Source organism: Penicillium expansum (assembly GCF_000769745.1).
Source record: "Penicillium expansum strain MD-8 chromosome Unknown contig192, whole genome shotgun sequence".
Taxonomy (NCBI): domain Eukaryota; kingdom Fungi; phylum Ascomycota; class Eurotiomycetes; order Eurotiales; family Aspergillaceae; genus Penicillium; species Penicillium expansum.
In genome coordinates this window covers 359,262-385,294 of record NW_015971404.1, presented here as the reverse complement: position 1 = coordinate 385,294, position 26,033 = coordinate 359,262, and the positions used below count along the sequence as shown (strand labels likewise).

The window sequence follows — 26,033 nt, the reverse complement described above, 5'->3', positions numbered from 1 at the left end:
AAGCTCTAGTATGCAGGGGTAGGGATTGAATCACGCAGTGGCATCAATCTGACGGAAATATAAAACGAGGTCTGTTGAATGGAAAGTTTTCATTGCGAAGTAGACTATGCCCCGGCTATCCTCCCTCGGCATGAACCCGGAGAAGGAGGCTGAGTCATCTCTATGTCACCGCTTACTCTAGCACATTCTTTTGGGCCTTGTCCAGAGGGTCCACCTATGGAGTAGGATAACTGTTTAGTCAAGACTTTATAAGTCTTTCAAGCCTTGCTTGATCTAGAATTACACTAGTTTATCAAATCCATCGCTTTTTGTTAGCCAAGAGTGAACCCATTGAATATCGTCCTCACTTTGCCTCCAATATAATATCTTGAAGCCGACATCGGGGGAGGAAAAGATAAACAATCGCGGTATTTTATCACGCCACCAGTATCTAACTGGGATGGATATCACCAACATAAGCTTATCCATAATCAATACTCTGACCATTTCCAAAGGTATAAAAACTATGTCGCAGACCACACACATCTGTGTCATACAACTTTGTCGAGAACAAAATGTAGGACGTGCCATAAATCTTCGCCAGACTCGGCGTCTTAATGAGGGGGCCATCGGCATCATCTCGGTTTAGATGCTAGATTGCATCGCTGTCCGGGGTGATAATGTCAAACTCGAGCTTTTGTAGCATGATGGGAATGAGGTGTTTGCCGTCTACTTGTACACATCATAGCTAGTTCCTGCATCTCTAATATCACTCCCATCGATCATCCCACCCTCGTCAAGAGGGCAGGCTAGCGCATTGTCTTATGGGATATTGGAGTTCGCGAGGTGATACACGAAAACTTCTTATATCGTAGATATCGTCCTGCTGCGTTCAACCCCAGCTTTCTCCGTGTAGATCCCCCGGCCACTAAGCCAAGAACAGAATTTATCACAGTTTAAAAAAAAGAGAGATTGTTCTTTTTAACTAAAGTATCCAGTCAAGATGAAAGCACCCCATATCCATGGTAGGCCTTCGAACTCCAGATAGCGCCGCGCTTAAATGGTATCATCATCACATCAGATCATAGAAACGGCCTAAGATTACTTGCCCAGAATATCCAGCACGAAGCGCCGGTCGACCTCCATTTCTTTATCATCCTCTTCGCCCTCAAACTTGAGGCGATAGACGTCCTTCCTTGCGCCCATAACCTCTGCACGATAGAAGGTGGTGGTGTCCGGGTATCGCGCGAGGACCTGCTTTCCAGCCGGGTACGTAGACAGGTGGGCGCTGAGCTGAGGAATGGGGATGAGAGAGGCAGCTGTAGTCTTGTAAACCGCCCCCTGCTCACCGTTCTCGTTCGGCTCGGGGTCCTGCACATCATATCTGGGATCAGACATGACGCGCGTCAGTCACTGTAAATTGAGACGAAACGCAAACGACCTAACATCACTTACCGCTTCTTCGGCCCGTCGCCATTAACAGCCTTGATTATGCATTGGATGCCCTCACCCTCGACACCTTGTTTATTCTTGTTGTGTTTGAAGACAACCTGAGCCCCAACCACTAGCAAGCCACTCCGTTCTGCGACGGTGCCCTTGGTCCCCTCTGACGGCCCTTCCTCGATCTTGACCATGATGTTATCCTGGCGGCCCCCTTCGCGGGCTTGCGTACTCGATGAGACGCTTGCGCTGCGTGGGACGGTCCCCTTTGAGCGTGCGGTCTTGTCAGCCCCCGAGGCACTGGGGGAGTCGGTCACCGAACCTTCGACTTCATTTCTTTTCTTGCGAGACTTGTTGAACGATGCGGACCGGTTTGGAGGCGCTTCAGCTTCGGATGCCTTCCGCAAAGCAGTGAGTAGTTCTAGATTTTTGATTACATCGCATGGCTCGTCCTGCATGATCGAGCGCTCGTCTTCGCTGAGCTTCTGGCTTAGGCGGAGCCAGCTGTCGAGTTGGTCGTGTTCGGCCATGGTTGGTTCTATTTGGGAGCGTAATGTTAGTATTTGCAATTGATAATAAGCTTGAAGTTGTTTGAAGCTGTTCGGATTAATTGCAAGCGAAGCGCATATTGCAGCTTTGTGGTGCCAGGTATAGAGCCGACGGATCTAGTGCGGGGGGGTACTAACGGTTGCCATCATGCGCGATCTTGTCTACCAATGTTTTAATCTGCACGGATAATAAATTCTGCTGATCGAACTTCTCCTTGGATTTTCGAATATCCTGGCAAATCTTGGTCCAGAGCTCCAATTCCTCATTATTGCCAAAGCCGTTGTCTCTGGGTCGGGGGCGGTTTCGAGACATCCTTGCTGTTTACCAACAAGGTAATGTAAGGAATGTGGAAAGAGAATGAACAGCTTACTGCTGACCAGAACCTCTAGGTATTGAGATCTCTTTGAAGCAACAAGTTGTTGATCTGAAGGGTTGGAGATGCGGTGATAAGGGCTCCGACCTCCGGGCGGTCGGAGTTGATACGCTAAACTACTTTGGGACATAGCATTGTAGATTCATCGACGTTGACAGTTGTATAATGTACTGCTTGCCTTCTTTATAGAGGTCATTTTGATTAAATCTTCGAATAATTAAACTTTATTGGAGCTATTTAAACCATGCTGTCTCGATGCGGCTCTAAATTTAGGCCATAAGTAGTAAGATGGTTGCGGAAACCTCGTGCGGAAGCCGTGCCTGATTGGGACACCGTAAATCCCAGAAACAAAAAGTCGGGAATGGCTCTTAGTGAAATACCAGGCCAATCTTCCCTTTAAAGCTCTGAACGTGTGTCATAGAGACCCTCAAAATCATCGATCCTGACCAACATTTCTTACCGAAGGCTTGGCGGGGTATTTCTAATACAAAGTCACTGGTTGCCCCTCCGCTTTTTCCCCAAACATCCATTTCAAGATGCAGGTTCCACTACTTCGGCTGCAATGCGGTAAGTCTTGAGATGCTCAATAGGAGAAACATAACTGATATTTTCCCCCTTAGGCGTCAACAGCTACGACTGGGGTAAGCTAGTATCAATTGCGATATTGTGTTCCCCGCACTGATTAACCTGTCATAGGCAAGGTCGGCCAAGAGTCGGCAGCCGCCAAGTATGCGGCCACAACAGCCGCCCCGGATTTTTCGATTGAGGCCGACAAGCCCTATGCCGAAGTAAGTGAGAGCTCAAGAGTAATATTGAACGTGATGGGCTCACAATTCATAGCTCTGGATGGGCACACATCCGTCTCTTCCCTCTAAAGATGTCGAGACTCAGCGTACCCTTCTCGACATGGTTCAGGATAACCAGGCTCTGCTCTCGACAGATATCAGTGAACGATTTGGAGGCAAACTCCCGTTCCTGTTCAAGGTGCTTTCCATCCGTAAAGCACTTAGCATCCAGGCCCATCCCAACAAGAAGCTCGCGGAGCAGCTCCATGCTCGGGACCCAAAGAACTATCCCGGTAAGTAGTACCTGGGATTAAACCCCACAAATGAGCCCCTATAAACATGGCTAACTAGTTTTTAGACGACAATCACAAGCCTGAGATGACCATCGCTATCACTCCGTTCGAGGGTGTGTGTGGATTCCGTCCGCTCGCCGAGATCACGCATTTCCTCCAGGCCGTGGAGCCTCTGCGCACCCTAGTTGGCGACCAGGCGGCGAGTGAGTTCGAGCAACTCGTCAAGGGCAACGAGAACTCCGAAGACTCCGTTATCATCCAAAAGAACAAGGAAGCGCTTCGCTCCCTCTTCACCACCCTGATGGAGTCTTCATCCGAGAAGGTAGAGACAGCCTGCAAGGCCCTTATCTCGGCTGCGGATAACAGCCCCGATACTTTTGCAACCCTGGCAGGTGAGGTGGAAACGAACCCTCCCAACCCCGCCGAGCTGGCTGCACTTGCCAAGCGTCTGGACGGACAGTTCCCGAACGACATTGGCCTGTTCATCTTCTTTTTCCTCAACTTTGTCAAGCTGCAGCCCGGCGAGGGTATGTTCTTGAAGGCAGATGATATCCACGCGTATATCTCCGGTGATATCATCGAGTGCATGGCGTCCTCTGACAACGTGGTGCGAGCGGGTTTCACCCCTAAATTCAAGGACGTCGACACCCTCACCCAGATGCTGACCTACTCCTACGCACCAATCGAGGAGCAGAAGATCCAAGCAACAGACTACCCCTATGTTATTCTGAACGCCACTGCTTACTCTAGTGCCTCGTCCGTGATGCTCTACGACCCTCCTATCGACGAGTTCAGCGTTATCAAGACCGACTTGAACCGCACTGGCGCCAAGGCTACCTTCGACCCTATCGAAGGCCCCAGTATCTTCATTTGCACACGTGGCAAGGGTAGGATTACTGTTGGCAATAAGACCGAGGAGGTCCAGGAGGGCTACGTTTTCTTCGTCGGCGCTACTGCTGAATGTGTGATTCAGAACACTGGCAGCGGTGAGGGTGATGATGATGTCTTTACAACCTACAAGGCATTCTGTGAATTGACCCCGACTGGTGAGGAAAAATAGGTCAATGGTAACCAAGTTGTCATATTCTAATCTATGGCGTCAAGATGAAACACGCCGTTCTGGGATCGGCGCAAACCTGTGAAGCATACGGGACATAGGGATGGTATTCCGGTGTGAAATAACAAGATAACAAAATTACGAAAACAATGCAATGACAAAAGACAAACTGGGAAGTTTTCAGGCTGTAGTTACCACAACCCGAGATCTCAGATATATTGTGTAAATGTTTGCACTAATGAGTTATGGGATTACTTGTTAACTCAAGTCGGACTCCCTTTCACCAGATTTCTTGCTTTTCTTTCCCACAGTATGTATATGCAGTGATAAGGTATGGCACAAGTGAGGGAAATGGGTGTTGGTATTATCGTCTTCCGTTTTGATTCGAAAACTCTATCCATCATTACATTCATGGCCGATATTCATTCCAAGGTACCCTTTACCTATACGAGATTTAATAGAATATGTGGTACCTATATAGGTGCTGGGTGTACGATTCTCTTCATGGCGCTTGTATAGCCTGATTTATAGCCTGACTCAACCGCAATAAGGGTTTGATCCATCGGATCACCAAGGTAGATGAAACACCAGACATGTGGTAATACTTAAGCAGTGATCACATTAGCATGAGTAAGATAGATATTATCATCTACTTATCTCCACACCTCCGGGACAGTTAACCACCAGACCTTATAAAGGAATACGGAGAGTGTCTAGAGGTCGGTATAGTAATTGATTTAGGTTGACTGAACATCGCTCTCTACGTTTTGGTGAGTATATACTATGGCGTGTAGAAGACAAGGAGTTCGGACCAAAGAGAATACAAGGCTAGTAGGTAGGTGCCCTTTCTAGGTCTTATCGTTTCGGCTTTGACTCTCAAATATACTAGATCGATGCCGCGGGTGCATAAATCGAAGCTGTTGAGCTTGAAGAGTGTCCTTGACATATTTTCAGCATCTATCTCATCTTGCCTCTGCTCTCTTGATCTAGTTCCCGAGGCCTGTGCGTGTGGTTTGCTAAGTCCTTATGAGACCCCAGTGGTTTCTTTTTAATATACACAGGTAAGTTAAACCCCAAACGCCAGATTCCAGACAAAAGGAAATGACATACGCTGAACCTGGCCCTAAACAGCTACCTTGAAGACAACATGATGTGGATCGGAGCAAAGCCAATCAGAGCCCGGCGGCTCCAGTTCCTGCAGATGCCCCACAACCGAGGAACCCAAAGAGCGGGGGAGACCGAAAGAGACTATAAAGCTGAGACTCAGCTCTTTTTCTCCTCCCCCCACAAGAGCTTGAATCGCTCAAATCACAATGTCGTCCAACCAAGATGTCCCCCAGCTCGGCTTCTGGGAAAAAGCAGATATCCCATTCCTGCATCTGTCACTGTACGCCAGCATGGTGTATGCTGCCATTACTGGTGTTTTTCGGGGTAAAGACAGCCCCAAGCGCTATGATCACCACATCCTGGCCGCCGTCATTCGGAAAATGGTTGATCGTAGGTCGGATCGACAGACACAGTATGTCGTTGTCTCTCTCCAAATCTTCTACACATAACTCTCAACGCAGCAACACTGAGAACGGACAATACATTGACCTTGTATTGTCGCACAGGTATCTCCTTCTCCCAACTTCAGTGACCTACGAAGCCGCAATGAAGAAGCACGGTCTCCAACCCGAGACAGTCGCACTCCCACACAACACAGAGGGTTACTGGATCGGAAACAAGAACGCCAAGAACGTGATTGTATACTACCACGGTGCGTGCCCGATGTCGATCGTGTAACACACGGAGAAATTCCCCACCCACAGAACAAAAACCCTAATCACATATTGCATATATCCAAAAATACAAGCAAAACACTAACCAACAAAAACAGGCGGCGGCTTCGCCATGCCCGCAATCCCAGCCTACTTCGACTTCTGGCTCGAGATACTACAAGCCTTGAATGAAACTGGCCACGACCTAGCCGTTTTCTTCCCCCGATATACACTAACCCCTCACGCGAGATACCCAACCCAGCTCCGGCAAGCCGTCGAAGCCCTACGCTACATCCTCAACGAGACGGGCCGCTCACCAGCCAACGTAATTATCGGCGGCGACTCAGCGGGCGGGAACCTAGCCGCAGCGACGCTGCTGCACCTGTCTCACCCGCACGCGGAGATTGACCCGCTGGTATTGTCAGCACCGTTGGCGGGCGTCTTTACTTACGCGCCATGGGTAAACTTTAGTACGGAGTGGCCGTCGATGAAGGATAATTTGTGGAAGGATCTTCTTACGCCGGCGGTTTTGACGAGGTGGTCTAATTCGTACCGGGGGGATAGCCCGGCGGATAATTGGAATGAGCCGTTTAATGCGCCGGCTGAGTGGTGGAGTGGTGCTAAGACGGAGAGGATTTTGGTTCTTGCTGGTGGGAATGAGATCTTGCTTTCGCCTATTGAGGAGTTTGTGAAGAAGATCAAGTCGGTTTTTGAGGAGATTACTTTTGTCGTTGGGGATGATGAGGTGCATGATGCGCCGTTTTATACTATGACTAAGGAGGAGACTCAGACACGTTCGGGGTTGAGACAGTGGTTGGCTGCTCGGCTGTGATTTATTTGCTGCCATATGGTGCTGGAGCAGAAGAATTGGTTGGATAGAAACAGGCTTGATGTTCCTATTGTCTCACACCAAATTACAAATAAGAGATTCAAATATGGTGCCAGTTGCAGGATTGAGATAGGTCGTGTCTTTTCATAAACAAGCAGGATAGGCCCCCCTGACTCGGATTAAACAAAACAACAAATATATGGAACAGCATTTAGATTATTCTACGATGAGACCTTGGCAGAGAACTTAGCCGCCGCAGCATCGAAGAACTCGCTCTTCTCCTGGATATCAGTGAGCAGGGGGTGCGCGGGCTGGACCTGCTGTAACCGGCTAGATAAGAGATGAAAGTTAGCATCGACTTCCTTTTCTCAGTTGAACGCAGCCGTGACAGAATAACATACGACTCCAGGTCCTCGGTCTGCTTGCCAGCCAACACATTCAGAACAATGCTGTTGGCAATCAACTCCACGTCGGTAGGGTATTTCTCAAGGGCGGTGCTGAGGGCGGCCTCAGCCTCGGGGAGACGACCCAGGTGGATCTCAGCGACGGCCTGGCCGACGATAGATAGCGGTGCGGATGTACCAGGTGCGGAGGCGAGCTCCTCGTAGACGTAGAAAGCAGACTGGTAACTCTCGCCGCCCTGTACAGCAGAAACACACAAGTCAGCACTCGTGCACCATTGACCCGGGGATTATAGGTTTCCCATCAACATACAACTCTCAAACCAACCCACGACTCGGCAACGTTGACCAGCAGCGAATCCTGACCCCAGCGCTTGGCAGCCTGAACTTCCTTAAGGGCGAGATCGGTCCGGTTTTGTTGGAGGTGGATCTGGACTATGAGGGAGACGCTAAAATAGACAAATGGTCAGATCAATATCCTCCCCTATATCGCACTCTACTTCCGACGGGGTAACTCACGCCTCGAGGTTACCCTGGTGCTTGGATAGCAGCGCCAGCGCATCCTCGCTGTGGTCCTGGGCCTGGAGCACGGTAGCAGCAAGAACCTGCACGGTGTTGTTTTCAGGGTAGTTCTCTGCGAGCTCTTGTGCGAGCTGCAGGGCAGCATCTGTGTTGCCGGAGGACTGCAGGGCCAAGGCCCTGACGGCCGACAGGTCGGGGCTGTCTTCTTCGATGGAGGGCTCGGCGAGGCTCTCTTTGAATTGGCCGAGGGCAATCTGGGCGCGGAGTCTGAGGACTTGTGCGGGGAGTTGGTTCTCAGGGGAGAGTGCGGCGGTCTCGAAGTCGATCACATTCTGGTATTGACCGGAGTGGAAGGCGCTGTGGATGTTGAGGAGCTCTGCGGAGAAACTGGATTAGCTCTAATTGGAGCTGTAGAAAGGGCTGGAAGGCTTACCGCCCTCTGCAGAAAAGGGATCCATGTTGGCTGCTGTGGAAGAATTGGTTCGAGGTAAATGGGGTGTTGTTGATGGTGCCCTGTGGCCGCAGTTGTTCACGGTGGCTTTATGGTGGAGAGGCAACTCTGCCGAGATAACACGGGGCAGGTGGGCCGACCGCCTTCGATCTATACATTTCCATCATCGGAACTTCAGACTTCATCTACAACTCTATGATTATTTCTATCCATTTTCATTGTTGAGATTGACAAACTTGAGAATGTAGTTATTTCAAAAATGAACTATAGTGTACAGGGTATCAACATGGGAGAAATATCTAAATTCCCATGAAACAAGTGGTATGTATCTAGGTTGGGGCCTCGTTAAAACCAACTGGGTTAAAACCCTTTGGGATAAATCCCCCAGCTGGAAAGAGTACCCCGTGTTCGCTCTCCGTGTTCCCTCGCTGGCATGATGTGATTTGGCGCCAGCGACAACAGATAATAATAATCACAGGGTACATGATCCAACCTGGATCATGTACCAATTCCCTTCTCTCGAAATCACCAAGAGAACTTCTTCTTCAAGACCCGACATGCTTTGCGAGCCTTGCTCGATACAACTTGTGCAACCACAAGTGGCAACCACTGGGGCTCGTGGCTGGTAGGCGGAGAGGGCGACGGTGATGGGGAAGTAGATGTGGTTACAGAGGATTCTCCAGACTGTGGTGCTAAGGCTCCACAGAATGGGAGGAAACAGTTTTCGTACTCCGAGTCAGTCGCTGTGGTGGCTAGCGAGATTAAGTCTTCTTCGATGCGGAACTCGGTGAATGTCCGCCTTGGGTCGTGTTGGCTGATTCGGTCGTACAGCCGACGAAGAGATGACTTGCCGAGGAGTCTCGCGACTGGTGGCTGGTGCTCTAGCTTTAGTGGACCTACAGACTGTAGGTCGGTGGAGGAGCGGCGCGATGACGGGGGAGATTGGTGTTGTTCGGACCGAGATGGGTGGTCCGGGTGGTGGGTGTTGTGGTGGGTAGTGACCACTTGATGGACTTCGAGTGTCCTTTGGATCATGTCAATATATATTAGAGGATATATAGATATAGATGGATACTTACCTTGGGTCGATGCTTCCGTTGTCCCCAGAAATGGCATCGAGCCAGTTGGGGACGTCGTCGGCCTGTTCGTAGTAGGCTTGCACGGATGTCATCGTGCTGTGTTGTATATAGCCTTTGGTAGTTTGTGTGAAAAGGCCTCGATGGGATTGGAGGCGGGGTTGGTGGTGTATCAATCTCCTGAAGTCGGTTGAGTATTCGATATACTCTATAGTGAAGACCAGTTGAGGTATACTTGAAGTGGATTAGATGTATACCTGATGGCAGGATGATGTAATAGTCAAAGGAGATAGATGAAGAAGTAAGAAAAAAGGACAGGACGAATGGATTCAAGGGCCATATATATAGACCGTTATTCGAAAGCTACTAAGCCTTCCTTAGAGGCGGCGTCGAGTTCCGTAGAAGGAGCTCATAATTCAAGAGTACTTTCCCTAATATAGGTCAATCAGGGCTACATCCATGGTTGCCAGGCCAAAAGGTGTTGCGCCGATGATGGAAAGAGCATTTTGAGCATCGAAATGAGTCAAGTACATCTCGAAAGCAGGAACCGCGCCGACCATGGGAAACCTTATAACCAAGAGCATACATTCATAAAAAAGGTACTTTCCCGAATATAGACATCCTGCTGCATCATAGTGATTGTGGAAGACTGCGGGTGTTGAAGGGAATACGTCGGCGCCAGGAGTGGAGGGTAGAAAGGCAGGGGAAATGAAGGCGCAGAGCTGGGCCTAGGTAGCTTTATGTAGTAAGTTCATGCGGTTAATGGGAGATATCAGAGAGTTATACAAACTCATCGATCATTAGTAGACTGTTGGTCTAGGTACAGGCCCAACGTAATGGATCACGTTTTGTACGACTTCAACGGACCATTTCCGCCCCACAGAGCTCGAAATAGTCCAAAATGTGCCAAATAGACCGAAACAAGTAGTTTGTTAGATTGCCTATATATAGAGTCTTTTCCCGTTGGTTCATGTCTAACACAAACAGAAGCTCCTGTCCTCTTCCCGCTAGTCTATAGCAACTAACGTACCTACATGTAGGGTAGAGAGCTTAATATCCACCTTAATATAACACAAGCTAGCCGCGTAACGTAACTACTAGTGTATGTTATCATTTAGAATAGTAAGTAAATTGGTTTTATTTGTTCTCTCCATGTCGGAGACATGTTTGTCGTGCTTCATCCAAAAGTCATTGTCAAGAGAGAACTACGTCGAAGTGCATGGTGGAATGTGAGATATATTGAGTGGTGAGTTGTACAAGCTAAGATACAGAGAGACTATGAAATGTGACAGTCATAAGCCACGAAGCCAAAAGGCTATCAAGCGATTCCAATACACGATCCCCAATCAGCCTTGCCATCTAAATTTACCCTCCCGTAGTGTCTTCACGACACCTAGGGGCATAGACTCGCGATTCACAGCAGCCAAGCTACCGTAAGTACGTACCATATCTTCGTGGTATAACTCCGCCACCCATCGCCAGTAGGGTGTCATTTGCCCCCAGTAAGGAGAGATAGAGCCTGCAGAAGACTTTTTATCAAGTGAGTTTTGCTCGCTTTCAAAGCTCGAAGTCCGAGCCACACTAATCTCGCTCGGCACCTCAGTAAGTGTTGTATACACATCCACAAGAGAGGAGCTGAATGTTTCCGGATAGCGTGTGTACTCTTCCAGGGACATGAATGGCTTGGGTTTGCCGCTCAGTTTGCTCCCAAATTGGCTGCCAATATCAGCGCCGTTCTTCGCGAACCTTTCTTTCGCTGTCTCGTATTCTTTCTCATCCCTCAGCGAAGCCTTGTGCAGTAGCTTCCGGGGGGTCTGTTTGATGTTCTCCCGCATGGCGAGCAGTCTAATGAAGGGATTGAGAAGTCCCAGGCCACCAAGTTCAATGGGATAATAGAAGAACCCATCCGGGAGATCATGGATATCGAAGCGATCTGCGATTACAGTGCGTAAATGATCGGTGACACCACTGATTTGATCTGATGGATTCTTATCATCTAGGGCTTTGTTGAAGAGTGTGCGTTCGATGCGGCTGAGGGTGGAAATGGCCATGTCGATATGGTCCCGACCGAAACAAATGGCTGGGTTTGCAAAGTTGTTGGTAAAGAAGCGGCCGAAATAGCTGTTCCATGCCTGTACCCAAGCGAACACACTTTTACAGGATGAAAGTTGTCGTGAAAGCTCTTCGATGTGTTCGTCGACCTTGGCCTGGTCGATTATGAATCTTTCTTGCTCCGCATCCAGCACCAGGAAGCCCCAGCGGATATCACCTGTGGGGAGAGCTGACTGTTTCGGGGCCTTATTCAGGCCCATCTGCACAGTGCCAGTCTTTTTCTGGTTGAGCTTCAAACCCATTACCTTAGTAAACTGCTCCATTGCCTGCCATGCCTTGACGCAAGTATTCTCTGCGCCCCAGAACCAGAAGTCATCATGAAGGCGGTACAGAAAGGCGCCTTCGGTGGCTTGATTGACTGCATAGTCCATACAGAAGAGAACAGATTCTCCGAAGCAGTCACCGAGTGTATGGCTCATTGGAAGGCCACGCTTGCGGATTTGAACAGAGGCATCAGTTCCATCTTGGGAAAACTTGAGCGGAGCCTCCAGGAACACTACAAAAAATTTGATCCACAGATCGGAGACCCCGAAAAACTTCAACACAGTGAGCATGGTGGCATGGGGCATTGAAGGGCCAAACCACTCAAAATCAGATCGCACTGCAGTGAAGTCCCCGCGCTGATGCTTATGGATGATAGATTCTGTGATCAGGAGGTGTAAAAGGGAGTGCTTTGTATCCAGGACGGTTTTTTCTCCGGACTCTGCGTCATCGTATTCCCGCGCGCCTTCAGCGGTTGAAGTGGGCAGTTGACTCATGAAATATTCGTCGGCGTATGTCTCCCTTCGAAGCTCGTTTATCCTACCAGAGTCATTGTTGGCTCCTCGACCGAGGAAGTGCTTTCGCATTTCCTTGTGATTTTCGGGGATGTCTTCTCGTAGGGTCTTCCAGGCGTTGGAACCTAGGAATGTCTCAAATACCTTTCGCAGCTTCACAGCCCACATTGTGCCGATGTACTGTAGCAGAAGGGCATCTAGAAGGTCTTCGTCCATGAAAACCCGGTATTTACCGTTGAGCTGACGGCGCATTTCAACAGGAATACCCTCTGCATCTCCAGTCCATGTCCAGCTCTCAAGCGAGGCAATGCGCATGTTGAGCACATCTGCCACCTCTTGGGCAACCTCATTATTACGCATAAACTCTTTCAGAATGGCTGTCTTTTCATCGCTGAGGATATCACTCTTGAGTAGTGCACCAGAGACCCATTTGAGTTCGTCCACATCGAGCCACTCACCCTTTGAGGCCAAGTCCTTTCCAAACGATTCGATACTTGTTCGTAGATCCTTGAGTGCCTGTTGAGAAAGCTTGCTATGTGTGAAGAGATCGTTGAGGTAGGTCCGGATTGCGTCCTCGTCGACATGAGTGGCGGCAGTGAAAACCAAGGACTCCCAAGTCGCGCGTTGCTCGTGCATTTCTGCCCGCCCAACGGTTTCGAAATCCGGGTTGGAGTCGGTGGATTTGGTTTCGCTCGCAGTGGAATTAATGCTTCCATCTAACTCGGACAACCACTCTGTAACCAAATTGCTATAGAAAGCACTGTGCTCATGCTTGATCTCAAGATACCGCAGTTCCTTTTCAAGTTGATCGATACGACCCTGTAGAGCTGCTTGGGAGATAGAAGGGTCGTGGCGACTTTGCAGAAGAAAGCGACGAATATTCTTATGATCTTCGGGCTGTAAACGACCGACTCCTCGTGAAGTGAGAATGTCATCTGACTCCTTATCCGAGGAATCGGCATCTAGATCCAGGTCATCTTTGTCGAGCGAATCCTCTTTGTATCCTTTCAGGCGTGAGATTCCATCTAGCAAAGCCTGAGCATGGGTGCGCCGATCTGGGGCAGCGTTCGCAACTGCAAGAATTTCCGTTTTACGTCGGTCAAATAGGACGCGTTGCTTGGAGAGTTCACTGATTTTCGTTGCGGTGATAGACTTGAGAGTCTGTGGAAGAGCTCCATTTGCCATAGCCATGTTTAATTGACGTGAGAGGACGTTCAATCTCATGATCTTATAAGATGAGGTGACTTGAGGTTGTCCAATGAGAAATTAAGGTGATGATACGAGGTCGAGAGTTGAAGTGTGGAGTTGAGCTACGGCGGCTGCGGGTTGGAGGGGATTAAATAGGGGTAGGAGATGAGATGGGAACTGCAAATTCCACCGATCCTGACACAGATTCCTCTAATAGTGAATCATATGTGAAGTATCAACTTAGAAAAAGTAGCCAAATTGTATGAATCCAAGGGAAAAATCAAAGGCGGGCAACTAATTGAGGTTAGAGGTGAAGTTGTAGTACGCGAGGCTGAGATCGGGTACCTAATCGGGTAAAGTGTCAACATAAAGCTCTTTTGGATATTTCAACACGGGAAAGGATATCAAAGGATATCAAAGGATATCAAAGGTTATCAAAGGTTATCAAAGGTTATCAAAGGTTATACATAGAATGTTCCTCTGCGCGGTCTATTTCTTTTCCTCCCTTATATCCTACCTACAACACCGAGGAGGGCGAAATATCTAGAAAAAATGACTCCTAAAAATGACGTCACAAGGCCACGCCGACTATTCTTGTACGAGGTGAAGGTCTTTGAGTATTCATAAAAGTCTTCTTTGGGTAATGATAAAAAAAGTGTAGTAATAAACACCGATCTTCGAAATGTCGATACAGCTCCAACCCCTCACTCATGCAGAGTCAAATCGAGTAGCAAATACTTCGAGCATACCTTGAATTCTCCCTCTGTAGTACTCACTAGCAAAAATTGCATCTGCAGACTTAATACACATATCCAAGAGATCAGTCCGACTCAAACCGAAATGCTGTGCAGCCAACAAGTACTCGTTCGAGACGGGGCTACAGAAAAATCCCACATCATCGGTCTGTAAAAGTCCAGAGTTAGAGGGACAGGAAAGAAGAACTCCATCTCAGTTAGATGAACTCACACATAGCGCGATTGGGCATTCCTCATGTCGCCAATAACCGAAATTGTGATCCAAGAACCCTCCATTAATCATTTTTGCATGAACATTGCAAGAAATGCACAGCTCGAGACTCAGCTTGCGTCGCGCAATCTCCTTAATCTCGTCAGGCACATGGATGACATGGCCTAGTCGGTCGGGCTGGAAAGAAAGAAGGGTTGATAGCTCGCTCGCGGAAGCCGAGGCTTCTGTCTCGGCAAAGTGAAGGGTGATTCCTAGCCCATTGGCTTTGGCTTTCGCAAATGGTTCTTTGTAGATGCTGACATCGCCTTTGGTGGGGTTGCCGCAGATATCCACCCCCACAACCCCGCGCGACTTGTTTTCGATTGCAAGATTGACAATCTCGTCCGCCTCTGCTGCTGTCATGCTGCCGCGATCGATAGCTAGAATTAAAAATACAGACATACGTTTAGTTCTGCTGCGGAATTGCTCAATTGTATCCAGAACCGAGTTGATGTATTGTTCTCGAGTGATGCCGGGAGATGCTCTTGGTATGGTCCGTAACTCGAGGTGCACTACGCCATCTCCAAGAAAGTCCTCGAGGACTGTGTTTGTAGCATATACCAAGCTTTCTAGATCGTTACAGAGCTGGTACGTCAACTTGGAAAATGTTGAGAAGAACCTGACACTACGTTAGTTTGGAAAGTAATAATTTTGCAGCATTATCTGGTACAGACTAGACACCTACGTTTCCAGTGTATAGTCAACTTTGCCTGGGGGCATTAGCACCAGCGGGTCCCCTACATCGAGAGCGGGGTTCTGCGCTTTTTTGCGTTTCCATATTTCATGCAGGCATTGGCGACTGATGCTCCCGCTAAGATGAGCGTGCAACTGGAGCGTGATCCAGTCAGCAAAGCCAAACAGTGGAATAAGACATCAAAAATACCTCAATCTTCGGTAGTGCTTTAGTAAATATCTGGTCAACTGGCTTTGAATCATCCATGGCTTGGTCAGATAGTCAAGTCTACGAGGGATGTTGGTAGAAGCGGACAGAAACTGCCGAGGCAGGTGACTTCCTGTTTTCACAACTTCACACGGACATCACCACCCTCGAGGCTACTAGATGGTTTCACTGGCTGTAATATATGGCCCCCAAATTTGAGGTAAGAATTGAATAGAATGCTGACGTGAGGAGTCAATCAACTAGAGCCAGTAGCGTCGCCCGAACACGAGGATTAAAAATCGCGGCTCGCTCTTGATAGTAAGGGATTAGACCGACCTCCATCCACATATGTTTTAGCGCTACAACATCAACTTTACTTAATTAAATTGGTACTCAATTTCTAATCTTCGTGACGCACCCCCGTGTCTAGCATGTAGGTTAGCAGTTAAGCTGATTGCAAAGCATCCTGTTGCTTGTCCAAGATTCCTTTCCTTTCCTTTCCTTTATTAATTGAAGCACTTCCTTAAATACTCGCGTCTTGGAATTATTTCGAACCCAGTCTACCAGTTCCTCACCTTCTCCAATTTTGAAACCCCCTCAAAATTCCACAATGTCCAAGATTCTTGCAATTTTCGGCGCCACCGGTCAACAAGGCAGTTCCGTCCTAAACCATGTGCTCAACGACCCAGAACTCTCCCAACAGTACAGTATCCGGGCCATAACCCGCGATGGCTCCTCCGAGAAGGCCCAGCAACTGAAAGCGAGAGGAAATGTCGAGCTTGTTGATGGTGATGTGAGCGACCCCACCTCGCTAGCGACAGCCTTGACCGGCGTGCATACGGTTTTCGCTATGACCACCCCCGACCTTAGCGCGGACGCCTTCCAAGTCGAGCTCAACAACGCTAAGCGAATCGCCGATGTCGCTGTTCAGCAAGGTGTCAATTATCTTATCTGGAGCACTCTCCCCGCAATTCGCGATATCTCCAAGGGCAAATACAGCGCGGTCATCCCATTCGATGCCAAAGCTGCTGCCGAGGGATACATTCGCACTCTTCCTATCAAAAGTGCCTTCGTATCGCTCGGCTCATTCATGGAGAACCTCCAGGCTCAGACTTTCTTGGCCCCCACACAGGCTTCGGATGGCACCTATGTGCTAGCCCGTCACACCTCTCCCCAGGCCCAGTTCCCCTTGGTCGATGCTGTCGGTGACACTGGCAAGTTTGTGGGCGCTATTCTCGCTGAACCTGAGAAGTACCAGGGAAAGAGACTCCATGCTGCCACGAAACTGTACACCGTGGAGGAGATCACTGCCCTCCTATCCAAGAGTTGTGGCAAAACTATTGTCTATAAACAGATATCTACCGAGGAGTTCAAGGCAGGTTTGCCTTACTTCCAGGATGTTTTTGCGGAGGGATTCAGCTTCATGGATGAGTATGGATATTTTGGCCCTGGCTCGGAGGCGTTGGTTGCAGAAGCTGCGGCAAGTGCCCGGGGCAAGCTCTCCACTTTCGAGGAGTACTTAGAGAGAAACCCCTTTCAGCTTGTGTAGACATGTAAATGTCTAATAAGATGACAAATTATAATACAAAGTTTAATTTCATCCCTCACTGCCTAGATTCCCCACTAGTATAGACGTCTACTCACATTTTTACTATCTCTTGTCTATAACCTAGCATCGTATTCAGCTTCAGCTAAATACCTTTCCATTGGGGACTTGGTTAAAACAACCTTGGAACCAAGGAGGACCTGAGGTCCCAAGGTCACTTCCAGGATGGAGCTTCGCGGGCCGTGCCGAAAGTCAACCACAGATCCCATGGATGTTCACGAATGGATATCCTCTCCTCAAACTTTCTGAGATGAAGAATAGATAATTCTTTGATGGAAAATTGCGGTATTGCGTACGTGGAGCCCGCTGCCTTTTCTCTAGTGGTTAGATTAAGCTAACCTCAAGAGGGTATAGAGAGTTTGGTATCGCGGTAGCAAGGAAGGTTCAATGACTCGGTGGCTTCTTGAGCGCTCGGACGACCCAAAGCCAGTTCAAGCAAATCTCGCCCGTATGGATACGACATGAGTCGCCATAATTCCGCCAATCGAATACCTGCGGTCCCGCTTCCCCTCCGCAGATCTCAATGTATTGCCTTTGGCTGGCGAAGGAGGCCATATTCGCCGAAGTACACCGAGATACGCTGGAGCCCAGCTCGCAAACCTCAATGAAAACATCGTTTTCTTGTTTAAGGTCAATAGGTATGCTTGCTCTGACAGCAGTATCTGGCGTTTCGAGCTATCGTCTTGCGTATGTGGCGAAACGCAAAGTAGATTCGGAAGTTCAAACTTCCAGGACAACTATCATACCCCATGTCAAGACTCCAACAGGCATATGGCTCCTTTACCCAGCTCCCTTGGGGAGCGAGGAGGAAGCTAATGGAAACGATTCCCCACATCACATCCATCTCAATCAGTTGTTTGTCGATCATTCTTCTAAAGAAGTCGATGAGATTCTCATAGTCATCCTTGAGCATTTCGACCACTATCACAGTTTGTCCATAGGTTATCATTAGTGATAGCCGTAGAGATTCTATGCCCATTATTTCTCATCGGACTGGTACAATTGGTAACTGTATTAGCAAGCGTGATTACCTTGATTGCCTTCTAAAAGATTGGAGTGACGGTGCCATCGAGTAGAGGATCATTCATCACTGAGGTCTATATGGGAAGATACCACAGTGCTAGTCACTTGAAGATAAACAGCAGTTGAAGATTGGATACAACATCCATTCAAGGTATTCTGCACAAATTACTCAGTATAAAAATAAGTGGTGGTTCACTTTCTGAGGGAGGGTGAGAGAAGGGTTCTGGAAGTTCCGTCGATATATCATCAAGACTTGAAAACAGATCATTTTTCGTGTGTACGGCGAGAGAGTGTTAAAGCGGAAATCCGTCTGATTTGGTTGGCCGAGGATGATATAATAGACTTTATACTCAAAGATCTTTTCAGATGCTCTCCTTTTGGTATCTTTTAGGATACCCTTCACTGTCTATATATCCTACCAAAGTTCTCTACAGTCACATGTTATTAGATAGCAAAATAATCTCTTGAATATTGTAAAGGATGGGCGGATATTCTACAGAGTTTCCTAGCTCAGGATGTGAATCATGTTGATAAGACTGCTCTGGCCCAGTACCATCAACTTAACCTCCAGTATAATACTTTGCATCATGAAGTGCGTACCAAGTGAGTTGGCACTTGAGTGAAGAGCCACAAGAAAAAATATCTAGCTAGAATTGCTGAGATGATCGAGTTGCTGTTGAGGCAACCTTCTTACTTAAGGCAGACATGATCTTTGTTCCTTCCAAGTTTGTTATCTTCCTCCTCTCTCTCTCTTTCTCGGTTCAATCCATGGTTTCTTTCCATTTGTCTTCTAGAGATCTCTTCACTACTTCCGGCATATATGTCTATTACTTCCTCCAGATTTTCCTCTCTTCATATGTTGCCTTATAAAAGTTGAGTTACACCACACCTCTAAAGCTGTTAATCCAACTGCCCTCTTTAAAAGGCGTATCTCATTTTTCATCTCTTTGATGGCACCCGAAGATTGAACCACCAGCCTCCTTTCTGCTCGAAGCTCAGGGCAGGTAATACCGGCTCCCTGAATAAACTCGACGATTCAGTTCTCGCTCACTCGATCTAGTTTTTCATCTTCCCTCATCGATCATCACCCACCTCACACCATCCAAAGAACGTTCATTGTGTAGACTACCCAATGGAGAATCATGGAAGCCAAAGCACAACCACGATATTGTGGGCATGAAGTTGGGGATGGAGATGCACGTGCGATGCAGCCAAGGACTCCCCAACGCCTCCTGTATACCCAAATGAAATGATCAACGAATCGGTCCGAGGACATCAGGTGATCTCTAATGTGGAATTCCGACATGCAGCTTCACTGAAGTTCATGGATCAAAAGCTACGGCCAACAGACCCACGGCAAAGAGAGGAGCATTTAGCTTCTTATCCACAAATCTAGAAGACGCGAGATTGAAGGCATGAATGAATTACCTTCGACCGCCTAGGCATACAAAGCGGGTGAAGACAAGACATTCCGAGCACACTAAGATGATGATGACCCCAGCTTGGTATCTAGTGAGGATGGCGGTCAATGTTGAAACGGCCCCGACGTCAACACCCAGAGAACGACGACGCGAAAAGCAGAGTTTCTGGCGTAGCACAAAGTTAAGGTCAACAGGCTCGATATGAGCATTAAGGATACAGCTGTTAGCTTTCATAAGCCATTTCTTAGTCGATTGGAGCAGAAAGACGAGAATAACTAGGAGTCTGGTATAGGTCTTAGAAGGTTATCCGATACCTTAGCGAAGACTTCCATGAATCCAGCCGCACCTGCTCACCGACCTCGGTCAGTTGATGCAATCAACAAAGAAGCTATCTTGAAGGACAGCAACAAGCAATCGTGGGTGAGAGACCAGGGCATGGAGGCCCTGAAGCTCAAGGTATTTCGGAAATTCCCAAGGTCAGCGCCGGCCACCAATTTCTCCATCACAATCTTGTGCCCTACAAGATGAAGGCAATGATCCACGACTAGAATTCGACCCAAAAGAAGCCATCAAGGAAGACACAATCGACCATATGTCCATTGCCTCCAAATATACTCATATCTTTTCATCGACGAGAAGGACCGGTAAGCTACTTCAGATTCAAGCACATAGTACTCTGGAAGTGCACGCAAAACTAAAAGAAAATCGATATGGCCAAAGGGCTATTTGCCGGGCGACAAAGAAGAAATGAATCTGCATCTCATGCTGTAAGCAAGTGCTTCGACCCAATAAACGTATCTAAGATCTAAGAATGAACATGACAGCGATACCCTATCTGACTGCCTGTTGCCTTGTATGAAGTGCGAAACTCAATCTACAACGCGCGGAGTAAGCACCGCAAAAGGATGTTGGTGCATCATGACTTTGAAGCAAACGGCTTGGCGATGTACTGTGTTGTAATTACTTGGATACTTCGGCCTATGCCCCAAACTTAAAAAGAGGCTGAATGCAAGCAATGCAATCCTTCGACAAGGATTCTCCGAGCCGCTCCTAAGAATAGACGACAGCGTTCAAAATCCCCAAGAAACCGGTGAAACCCAACTACATATAGCGCTGTGTACGGAGAAATCCCGTATGAATCCCGTGTTACAGTAATACCATTTGTTGCGACAGCAACATAAACTGTAAAAGGGATCCACAGCTGCAACAAGTTTCGACCTCGGGATACGCCTATCCACCAGCCACTATCCTGGGCAGCGCCCTAGGTAGAGTTCAAGGTCAAAACGCCAAGACTCGCGTACCAAGATTCGCTGGCAACGGCTCCCGAGCGACCCGTCGTATGATGCAAATAATACCCAGACTTCAAACAAGCGAGATGTAGCAAAAGGAGAACCTCGTGTTTCAAGTCGTGTTAATTGGACCCTCAGGTGCCGGGGCTTGGCCTGGTCTTTTACTGAATTGCCGAAGCGGGCTGAACAGCCTTCGATAAAAATTCTGGAAGCCACGTTGTCTCACTGCCTAGGTGGAACTGGATGTGGGGTCATTCGGTTCCAAGATATGGAAAGGCGTTATTTTTAGCCCTAGATCTGCGACACATGGAACCCGCTAGACATCCAGCGAGTGTTTTGCGTCCCGAATGTTTGGCATATGGTGCAATGTGGATTTAGTGAGTGGATGTGTGGGGATGTGTGGTAGAATTGGTAGAGGAAATGAATGCTTCGAATAAATTAGTTGTTGGAAGGTAAACTTTGCGGCGGGATGCTGGATCTCGTTTACTGTAGTAGCGTGGATGAAGTAGCCAACAGCAGTGAAGCTGGCTTTGGAAACGGGCACGTTGGCTTGCGACGGCGTCTCCGGGGCCATTTTCCTGGTATTTGCCCCACTGGGGCTGATATCCACTGCTTCAGGATGGCGTCAGCGTGTTATCCTCGCCATAAGCAACTTGCACCAATCGCAAGGCTGATATCAGGTTAGTGTAGTGGGGAATTCGTTTTCTAGGAGCCGGAGCCGCTTGGAACCGGGTGTTAACCCGAGATATGGGTCCGCGATATCTATCGGCGAGAGATATCCAGCCACCATATCACGATGGCTAATCAAAGCCCGGTGGATCGCGCAAAATGTCCTAGATATGTACGGAGTACTTGTGGGCTCGTTGCAACCTCTCGATCTTTCCTTTCCCGCCCTACCGCTCTCCCGCCTTACCTTCGGTATAGGATACAACGTGTAAAGTATTGCAAGCTCTGGGAAACACATGTCTACCTCCCTCGATATCCGGATCATGGCCACGTATCAGGTCTCCCTAGTCGTATGACTACGAGCCGCCTTTGAAATGAACATTCGAAAACGTCCCCGTGCATCAAATCTTGTAAGCCGTGTCGCATGTAGAGATGGTATGGGGTTGATTCCGGAATCCACCACAACACAAAAAAGAAACCGTCTCAAGGTACAAGGCAGGGAAGTTGAACATATCAACCGTAAGACAAATGATGGCGCCATGCCGGTTCCGGGACAGTTTCCTCTGAAACAAGGGTATCATTTTGAACAGGACCGGGACGAGTCGCAATGCATGATTCTGGTTACACGATCATTCCAGTACGAGCCACAGGCACCCTATGATACTGTTGCACCAATGTCCTCGGATATGATGGGAAGATTCATGCCAAGTTGAGTCACATGCACCTTCCAAAACTAAAGAGAAAAGGCAAAAAAAAAGAAAAGAAACACACATTGCCTTCCTGCAGTCGGAACCGAAATGCGGTATAAGCGGTATCCAGAACCCAGTATTTAGACAGAGCCGGGCCGGTGATTGGAGGCGCTGGTGCTGGGCCAACGAAGGTACCCAGGTAGCCCGGGGGTGTCGCATCAAAGGGGAGGCCCGAGGATGGTGAGGTGACGCTTTGCATGTTTATTTTTTTCCATTTTCATATTAGTGTATGCTCCGACAACACAACCTGGGTTGATTTGCATATCAACCCTGGAAGCATCGAAGACGCATCGAAGGAGTGGGACGAGGCTGAGGTGAAAGTGGCTGTGGGCTGAGACGCGAGTGGGGGATGTCTGAGACGTGTCAGTCTCTGGGATGGCCTTCTTTCTTGGGGTGGTAGTGGGGAGTATCATTTTGACATGCACTGTCATCCTTCGAAGGTAGACGGGTGCCGACGTGCATGCGCCAAAGCGGGGTGCTTCTTTTCCAAGGTTGCCTAATTTGGTCAAAGGATACCTCGCGAAGATGTCCATTTGGCCAAAGTATATTATCGCAATAACTGTATGTCCAGCAGGTACCCAGAGAGAGTGGTCATTTCTAGCAAATCACAACTACAATATTACCATAGCGCGTGTGATATGCCCAGAGAGGGAAGTGTAGAGTATCTCAAAGAGAGAGACTTGAGGTGATGAAGCAACAACCCTGGCTCCAGTGAGGCGCAACGGTTCCATCCCCCTGGGTCTGTATAATAATTAGCACGTAATATTGTTATTGAGATATCAGAATACGTGTATTACTTGGAACAGGTCTCCGTAAATCGTACTGCTAGGGTGTTTCGAATAAGTGCTACAACACGGAGTACACGGAGTATAGGAGATTGCATTCTCCAACCTACTCCGTACTCCGTACACACATTTGAAATGTTACCCATGGACATCGGGACAATTGTCTTTGTTAGTCATTGGATTCTCTTTCGGGGAAAGGGAGCATACTAAATTGCCCTGGAATGGAGATGGCAAGCCCCTTCCGCCCCCTCCTGAAGATCAGACCCATAGCTCAGTTTTAGGACACTCAAACTTCCTCTTTGGCTCCTTCTCAAATCCTAACTAGCTCGCGCTATATTGGTTGTTTATTGGAGTTGCCAAGTTTCCAACCTTGGAAGGTCCTAAGGAACATTCGATGTACCTGACAGTACTACATATATGTAATACTGTACGTGTATCAAAATTGGTAATACGGTAATGAAAAGAATTTCATCTTGCGTCTTCATGATGTCACTACAATAATTACCTGGTCTCCTAAAGCAACTTTGAAAGTTGGAATCTATCCAGTTAAAGAGTGAGATATTCTCGAATTTAGGAGTCTGTCTATTAGTATGAAAGAAATCCTTTTTTTTTTTCTTTTTTCTTTACATTTTCTATTAATCCAATCAATCTTACGGAAATGGCCCCGGGGAGTAGTCAAGTGGAATCAATCAAAGCACTCCCCACAGAATCACAAAGGGAACAAAGAGCATCAAGAAGAGTTTTTTTCGCCGAAGGTTTCGTTCCATAGGGGGAGCCCGCCGTCAAAAGTGGGGTCGTTATTTAGGGCTGTTGATCGTAGCAAGGAACGGATGCGAGATTGACTGGTATTATTGTTTACATGCGCATCAAAATGGAGTGCAGAGTTAGCTCTGCGGCTGAGGAGCTCACATACCTCTCTAGGTAGTATATGGCGCCATTCAAATCTTGTCGAGTCTTCTAATATACAAGGCTCTGTCAATAATCTAATGATGACGTTGGTCTTACGTGCTTTATTACCTTCACTCTAATATATTAACGGTTATTTGTAATTTTGACCTTCCAGAAGGAAACATTGGAAGTATCGAGAACGTCCCCCTGAGCGATGTCATATATACAATACACTAGCTTGTACGGAGTACTCCGTACTCCGTACATCGGTACATCAACGTACAAGAACGGTCCTGTCAAGTGGACCTCAAGTCCCCCACCAAAGCCAATGGAAGACCCCAAGAATCTTGGAAGGAAAAATGTAAGACATGCGTTTCCCCCATATATGTACCCAAGTTCTACTATGTCCATCCTTTGACCCTAGTCTTTGCCCTAGGAGCCGTGAGGTCCGAACCAGAACATAGGATGATTGGGTGATAGCCCTGCCCCCGCCAGGATTATTGTGATGTCCAAAGCAAGCGCCCAATAACTGTCAAGAACTTATCACGAGAAAATATTGTTTGTAATCCACCGGATTACCGCCCACAAGTCACATGTCGCACGTCAGATCTAGAAAAACCATATCTCTGAAGGCGTGGCATGATAGCACGCATTCTTCACAAGGTACTGATGTATGTTGTACCAAGTACGGATACGATATGGGCAAATGAGATTCGATAAGCAACTTCCCCTCTTCATCCCGTCTGCACCCCCCCTAGTCGGATCCCGGTGGAGATCGCTCACTGGTTAGTGACTTAAATTATGGATCACCTGAGGCATAGTGATTAGCGGTCAGGATGTTTTGACCGACAAGTAATTATCGTGTCGTTCTCATCGAAAGAGAGTGGCTGTTACAAACAGATCCTTGCTCCAGCCACCGCTCTTTGTCTTTACCTCACTAGGTGGGGTATATCGGGGTGCATCTCTATGTTGTAATAATTAATATGAATAAACCAGGACTTTACTCTCAATGATATCTTTGATAACGTGGCGCATTAGATTGTATAATCCAGGAATAGAAATAGATCTTGTATTGAATCCCTGTAATTTTTAACTTATTTTGATGTTCGTGATGTCGCCTTAGAGAACCGAGGGTACTCTTTTCTAACCCGCCACAACCGCCCTGCACGATATCACGTTGATAGCGCACGGATAGTGGATAGGAGACACCGTCAGCGCTGGATCCGACCTAAAAAAACGTAGTTTTGAAGTCGCGTATCTGCTAGGACATATGAGTCATTTCATTCTAGCACGGTATTTGCAGTCCACATCAGGAAAAAAAAGAATTAAAGGAAATTAAACACAAACGAGATAAAAAAGGCAAAAATGACGTCTATTACCCCTTTTGGATAGTACTACGTACCCATCACATTTCACAATATTGCGGCGCATACAAAACCGCAAGGAAGGAAAGGGCTGGTCCAAACAAGTTGCGAAAGTACGCGGGGGTGCTCCTAGGCATCTGATGATCTAACCGCCAGGAGGGGAATACCAGCTGAGGTCTGAACAAGATCCTTGTCAGGAGCTGCTAGGTTTATGCGGCTGTTAAGACCAGAAGAAGCTAGCTGTCGTCCTTGGACAGCGCTAAGTTCATTTAACAGCCCACCCGGGTGATGTGCAGGAGCACAGGATTAGGAGAGCATACACTGGGTGAGGGGGTGAGGGACTTCAATTTTCTTTTCGCCGGCTGTAGCGGCAGAGGATTGTGAATCAAAATAATCAAGGAAATGGTGAAGCACGGCATCGCCAGCTCATCAAGTTTCAACGGCTGCGGGGTTGACCTGCCAACCCCGCAGGTGTTCCTGTGCATTGCGGCTGGTGACACTCTGCATCGTACACTGTATCACTGTGTACCTTAATGAACAGGTACGAGTTGAGCCGAGAAGAAATGAGACTGAGCCGAAGCAAAAACAAAGAAAAAGAGAGGCCTGAGAAAACAAAGTATGGAATCAACCGGATACTAAATCGCGGGAAGTACGGGCCTCGTAGGGCGGGACAAAATAGACAAAAGACAAAATACTCCTAATAACTGGAATATTATTTTTTTTACAGAGTGTTCGTGACAAAACAGACACCTCAAACTGCCCGATC

The 26,033-nt window shown here is 47.9% G+C and overlaps 8 protein-coding genes across 8 annotated transcripts; 3 read left to right on the top strand and 5 right to left on the bottom strand.

Moving 5' to 3' along the window:
• Window positions 1–1,080: 1,080 nt before the first annotated feature.
• Window positions 1,081–2,280, bottom strand: PEX2_061230 (SAGA-associated factor 29 family protein; the record flags this gene model as incomplete). The annotated part of the gene is made up of 3 exons (XM_016743394.1): window positions 1,081–1,363; window positions 1,435–1,957; window positions 2,106–2,280. The coding sequence occupies 3 exons, from the start codon at window positions 2,278–2,280 to the stop codon at window positions 1,081–1,083; spliced, it is 981 nt and encodes a 326-aa protein (XP_016596117.1).
• Window positions 2,281–2,877: 597 nt separating this feature from the next.
• Window positions 2,878–4,479, top strand: pmi1 (mannose-6-phosphate isomerase pmi1; the record flags this gene model as incomplete). Its single annotated transcript, XM_016743393.1, has 5 exons — window positions 2,878–2,908; window positions 2,962–2,982; window positions 3,038–3,129; window positions 3,182–3,419; window positions 3,485–4,479. The coding sequence occupies 5 exons, from the start codon at window positions 2,878–2,880 to the stop codon at window positions 4,477–4,479; spliced, it is 1,377 nt and encodes a 458-aa protein (XP_016596116.1).
• A 1,310-nt stretch (window positions 4,480–5,789) lies between these two features.
• PEX2_061210 (putative 6-hexanolactone hydrolase) lies at window positions 5,790–7,068 on the top strand (the record flags this gene model as incomplete). The annotated part of the gene is made up of 3 exons (XM_016743392.1): window positions 5,790–5,995; window positions 6,045–6,235; window positions 6,356–7,068. 3 exons carry the CDS (start codon window positions 5,790–5,792, stop codon window positions 7,066–7,068), a joined length of 1,110 nt encoding a protein of 369 aa, XP_016596115.1.
• Window positions 7,069–7,286: 218 nt separating this feature from the next.
• PEX2_061200 (putative Coatomer subunit epsilon) lies at window positions 7,287–8,446 on the bottom strand (the record flags this gene model as incomplete). Its single annotated transcript, XM_016743391.1, has 5 exons — window positions 7,287–7,395; window positions 7,467–7,705; window positions 7,780–7,915; window positions 7,986–8,364; window positions 8,422–8,446. 5 exons carry the CDS (start codon window positions 8,444–8,446, stop codon window positions 7,287–7,289), a joined length of 888 nt encoding a protein of 295 aa, XP_016596114.1.
• A 518-nt stretch (window positions 8,447–8,964) lies between these two features.
• On the bottom strand, window positions 8,965–9,610 carry PEX2_061190 (uncharacterized protein; the record flags this gene model as incomplete). The annotated part of the gene is made up of 2 exons (XM_016743390.1): window positions 8,965–9,463; window positions 9,519–9,610. The coding sequence occupies 2 exons, from the start codon at window positions 9,608–9,610 to the stop codon at window positions 8,965–8,967; spliced, it is 591 nt and encodes a 196-aa protein (XP_016596113.1).
• A 1,251-nt stretch (window positions 9,611–10,861) lies between these two features.
• On the bottom strand, window positions 10,862–13,627 carry PEX2_061180 (uncharacterized protein; the record flags this gene model as incomplete). The annotated part of the gene is made up of 1 exon (XM_016748337.1): window positions 10,862–13,627. One exon carries the CDS (start codon window positions 13,625–13,627, stop codon window positions 10,862–10,864), a length of 2,766 nt encoding a protein of 921 aa, XP_016596112.1.
• A 672-nt stretch (window positions 13,628–14,299) lies between these two features.
• On the bottom strand, window positions 14,300–15,536 carry PEX2_061170 (putative adenosine deaminase; the record flags this gene model as incomplete). Its single annotated transcript, XM_016743389.1, has 4 exons — window positions 14,300–14,494; window positions 14,558–15,215; window positions 15,282–15,424; window positions 15,480–15,536. 4 exons carry the CDS (start codon window positions 15,534–15,536, stop codon window positions 14,300–14,302), a joined length of 1,053 nt encoding a protein of 350 aa, XP_016596111.1.
• A 550-nt stretch (window positions 15,537–16,086) lies between these two features.
• On the top strand, window positions 16,087–17,025 carry PEX2_061160 (NmrA/HSCARG family protein; the record flags this gene model as incomplete). Its single annotated transcript, XM_016743388.1, has 1 exon — window positions 16,087–17,025. The coding sequence occupies one exon, from the start codon at window positions 16,087–16,089 to the stop codon at window positions 17,023–17,025; it is 939 nt and encodes a 312-aa protein (XP_016596110.1).
• Window positions 17,026–26,033: the final 9,008 nt, after the last annotated feature.